Genomic DNA, 4,325 nt, shown 5'->3' with positions numbered 1-4,325 from the left:
CAGGCTGGTGGGGGTCAGGGTGCTGCTGGTGGGTGCTGCACGGGGCTGCCAGCCCTGCCTGGAGCTGGTGAAAACAAAAATGGCCTGTGACCAAGCTGCTTCTCCACAACACCTGTGTGGAGGTGGCCCAGGACTCAGCTCTGTTCCAAGTTGTGTGCCAGGATACCCACTACCGGCGAGGCCAGAGAGTGTGGAGCACCACACACTCATTCCTGAAGTCTGAGTTGCCCATCTGGCTAAGCCTTTGGTCTCCTTTGCTTCCTCCTGGGGGCTGTGGGCTGTTTGGGAGGGAAGAAGGTCATGGCTCATGGCTTCTCTTTCCTTGCAGGCACGTGGAGGCACGCTCCTTCTACACCTACTACCTGCGCATGCTCTCGGGCGTCACCCGTGGCTCCTACAAGCTGAACACAACCATCAGTTCTTCCAACGAGACCGCTGTGTCCCAGCCGAAGAACGCTGACCGGTCAGACCGACCCCCCTCCATCATTCTGGGGCTGTGGGAGGCCAGGGCTGGTGCAGGGAGGAGGTGCCGTGGCCATGGGTGGGCAACGGATTGGGACCGTGCCTTTCCCCAGGGAAGATCCTCAAATCATGGATGGGTCCTTGGGGGTGACAATTAACAGGCTGACAGACCATCGTGTCGCGTTGCCCTCCCCAGCTCCAAGGTGTACATGGCTGACCTGGAGTCCACGCTGCACTACTCGCTGCGGGTGGAGGCTGCCCGCCCCGCCGCACTGTCAGGAGCCCAGCTGGCCGCCTTCAAGTGCTACGTGGCCTTACTGGTGAAGGTGAGGAGCTTCTGGTGTTGGTAGAGGAACCACCTGTGCCTCCCTATAGCTATTTATAAGGTGGAATGCAAATGCAGGGTGCAGACCGTGTCCCAGCGCTCGCAGGTAGTGGAGCGTGGCAGTCTCCAATGTGAGCTCTCTGTCCCAGTGCTTGGTGTGGCACAGGGATGTCCCCGTCCCCACAGAGCTCCAAACGCAGCCCAGAGTCCTGATGGGAGCTGGTGGCCAAAAGCAGGTGCTGGAGAGTCTCAGATGAGACCTGGGATGCCAGTATCGGTGGGCAGAGCAAGCTCAGTGCTTGCAGAAGGGGTCGTGTCAAGGCAGCAGGTCTTTTCAGAAGAGATCCTGTCACCTGCTGGGGTGGCAGAGATGATCAGAGGCATTGGTAACTCTGATCGCCTGACTTGGATGCTCAGCTCAGGGACCTGATCTCTGCAGGCTCCTTGAAAGTCTGGGAAAAGGACTTCTGCTCTGAGCCAGGCTTTGGAAGAGCCTAATTTAAGGTCTTTTTTTTTCCCTGCTGGGCTTGGTGAAATTCAGTTGTGTAGGAGCTTTGAGCCAGCAGAAGCAGAGCAGTTTAATTTCCTGGCACGATGGAGCACTGGTTGACCGAGGTTTCCACCAGCAGTGGAAGGAGCCCTGTCTCTGTCGTAGCCTGGGCTCCTTGGCTCAGCCATGCCTGCCTTCTTTGTTCCCTCCTTTGTTACCCAGGGTCTCAGGCTCAGTCTGGACCTCGTGTTCCTTCACTGATGTGTGAGGCACCCCGTGCTCCCAGCCCTACCCACTGTCCCCCAGTAAAGACCTCCAAACATGAGCCACTGCTGCAACCAGTCTTAATTCCTTAGCTCACAGCTTCATGTGTCTCTTCCCCTGCTTGCCCAGCGATCACCTTTGCTATTTCTACCTTAAATGAGATCCACAGGGTTACAGAAATAAATCCCCCATGGCACCAGCTCCCTGGCCAAGGGTACGAGTTTACCCGGGCAGTGGGGAGCAGCAGCAGTTTTATTTGTTCACCATTTAATTCTCCCTGCAAACCTTCCCCTCACTGGCCAAGCACCAGATTTGGCAAGGAGGTGAATTTGCATCCCTACCATGGGCAGGAGGCACTGGGTGGGTGATGGGTGCTGGGTGCTGGGGCTTCCCCGAGGATGCTGAGCCGGAGATGCCGTTGCTGTGCTCATCCACGGGACGGAGCAGCATCCCCAGGATTGCTGCCAGCCTGGCAGGGCTCAGGCTGAGGGAGCTCAGCCAGCAGCATGTCCTAACCTTAACTATTGCCTTCCCAAGAGGTGTTTAAGGCAATGAGGGAGGAAAAAGTCCTAATGTGGAAAGAAGTGGTGCCTGGAAAGCAGGGAATCACGGAACAAACCTCCCAGGGAAGGAGCTGGAGGAACGACTGCGTTTTGCAGCAGAAATGTCAGGTTGCAGATGAATTCCCCTGTGAATTTGGGATTTTCCTTGCAATTCCTCACAGACCTGGGGAGAACAGCTCAGACTTAGCAAAACACTCCTTCCTTTCACTTCCCTGTCACTTTTCCTGTGTGCTGCTGGTCTCCTCCTCTCCGTGGGTCAGTCCCTCTGTCTGTCTGTCTGTCCATCCATGGGTGGCACGTGCTGGTGGGCTGCCCCCTCTCCCCTCCCCGGAGTGCCTGTGATTTTAAAGTGCTGCTGCTAATCGGCTTTGTGCTGACTTATGGTCAGAGTGGCTTTTTGCCTCCCTCAGATGGGGCTGTGGTTTGGAGTCTGAACACGCACAGTGGCCTCACCACTGTGGGGGGGACATGCTGCAGCCCCCAGCCCCTTGGGGAAACCTTGCCAGGTCCATGCTGCCCTCTGGCTCACGCTGCCATCAGCTGGATGCTGATGCTGGGGGTCTGCCCTGCTGCTCATGGGGGAGTCTGGGTTTCCTCACCCCTCTTCCCCTCTGCAGTACTTCCCCGGACGCCCCAGCGTGCAGACCTACCTGCAGTCCCTGGACGGCTGGCTGAGGAACTGGACAGAACCTGAGCTGCCCCGCGACGCCTTGAAGGAGGCCATGAAGAATAACAGAGATGTAAGGCACCCGTGGAGACCCCAGCTCTTGCTCTCCTCACCCTACCCCTTTCTCCCCTGCCCCACATTATCTGCTAACTCCATCACACCCCGTCTGTCCTCCAGGCCTCCCACCCCGCCGTGCTCCCCACCAACGTGACCTGGGTGGGCTGCCAGGGCAGCGAACGCCATTTCCGTGGCTACCCCTGTGGGCTCTGGACAGTTTTCCATCTGTTGACTGTCCAGGCTGCCCAGAGCGGCCCTGACAAAGGTATTGGCATACCCAGGGGGGGTCAGGTCTCGGGGAGGGACAGGTTGTGGCATGGGTAGGGATGCTGCCTGCGGGCAAAGGCTTGTCTCGCCCCGAGGCAGGTCTGTGGGGAGGGCAAGAGTCACCGAGTTGGGGGGCAGGGCTGCCACCTCGGCTGTGGGACCGTGGCGGTGGCACTGCAGGGTCTGGACTTGCCCTCCTGTCCCCCCCTGTCCTCTGCCTTCCCCCAGAGCTGCCGCTGGAGGTGCTGGGCACCATGCGCTGCTACGTCCGACACTTCTTCGGCTGCCAGGAGTGTGCCCAGCACTTTGAGGCCATGGCAGCAGAGTCCATGGACCGTGTGGCGAGCCGGGAGGAGGCTGTCCTCTGGCTCTGGTCCCATCACAACGAGGTCAACGCTCGTCTGGCGGGTAAGGGGGACTGCGGGGAGGAGAACCTAGGTGGCTCCCAAGGGAAAAGGGGAGGTGAGGTGGATGAGCATCCCTCCTCCTGAATGGAGCTGGTAAATGGCTGCATTAGGGTGCAACAGTGGGGACATCCTGTTGTCATCGTCCATCCTCACAGGGGACAGCAGCTAGTAACACAGCATCAGACCATCCTGAGATGCAGTTAGGTCTTACGTGTTCCCTACAGGGAGCTTCCCAAAGCCACCACGTGCCCTCGGAGGTCTCCTCCTCCTGAGATTCCTCCTCCAAATGTCCCCAGCTGCTGGGTGCTCCGGGGTGTTTATACCGTACAGGGGGAGGGCTGTGTCCCATGTCCCCTCTAACCCCCTCACTGGCTCCGGTCCCTGCAGGAGGTGACACGGAGGACCCAAATTTCCCCAAGCTGCAGTGGCCTCCGCCGGACATGTGTCCCCAGTGCCACAGGGAGGAGCGGGGGCTGCACGCCTGGGACGAGCCGGCGGTGCTCACCTTCCTCAAGGCACATTTCTCCCCGGCCAACATCTACCTGGACTACGCCGAGGCTGACCCCATCCCCGTGACCGGGGAGGGGACGGGCACCAGATTGGGCACTGAGAGCCCACGAGAGGAGAGGGAAAAAGAGGAAGAAGAGGAGGAAAAGGAGACAGAGGGGGAGATGAGAGCTCCTGGCCCCCGAGCCGCGACGCCCCAGCATCGTGCGCCTGAACCCCAAGCTGCGGGAGGTGAGCGAGGACATCGTGGACCTGGACTCGTTCAGCGAGCAGCACTTCAAGAGCCAAGCGCTGCGAGCGGCGGCCGGCCGGCGCC

At 59.6% G+C, this 4,325-nt stretch overlaps 1 protein-coding gene across 1 annotated transcript in view; it reads left to right on the top strand.

Moving 5' to 3' along the window:
* The window catches only part of QSOX1 (quiescin sulfhydryl oxidase 1), a gene marked incomplete at both ends in the record, with an annotated part of 7,405 nt that extends 3,087 nt beyond the window's left edge, over positions 1 to 4,318 (top strand). The window contains 7 exon segments of the mRNA XM_010168623.2: positions 329 to 463; positions 659 to 788; positions 2,722 to 2,844; positions 2,949 to 3,093; positions 3,324 to 3,503; positions 3,890 to 4,187; positions 4,189 to 4,318. Coding sequence (XP_010166925.2) covers positions 329 to 463; positions 659 to 788; positions 2,722 to 2,844; positions 2,949 to 3,093; positions 3,324 to 3,503; positions 3,890 to 4,187; positions 4,189 to 4,318 — 1,141 coding nt within the window.
* Positions 4,319 to 4,325: the final 7 nt, after the last annotated feature.

Source organism: Antrostomus carolinensis, unplaced genomic scaffold (assembly GCF_000700745.2).
Source record: "Antrostomus carolinensis isolate BGI_N321 unplaced genomic scaffold, ASM70074v2 scaffold31475, whole genome shotgun sequence".
Taxonomy (NCBI): domain Eukaryota; kingdom Metazoa; phylum Chordata; class Aves; order Caprimulgiformes; family Caprimulgidae; genus Antrostomus; species Antrostomus carolinensis.
Note: the sequence above shows the minus strand (reverse complement) of the source record. Positions and strands in the feature narration are given on the sequence as shown.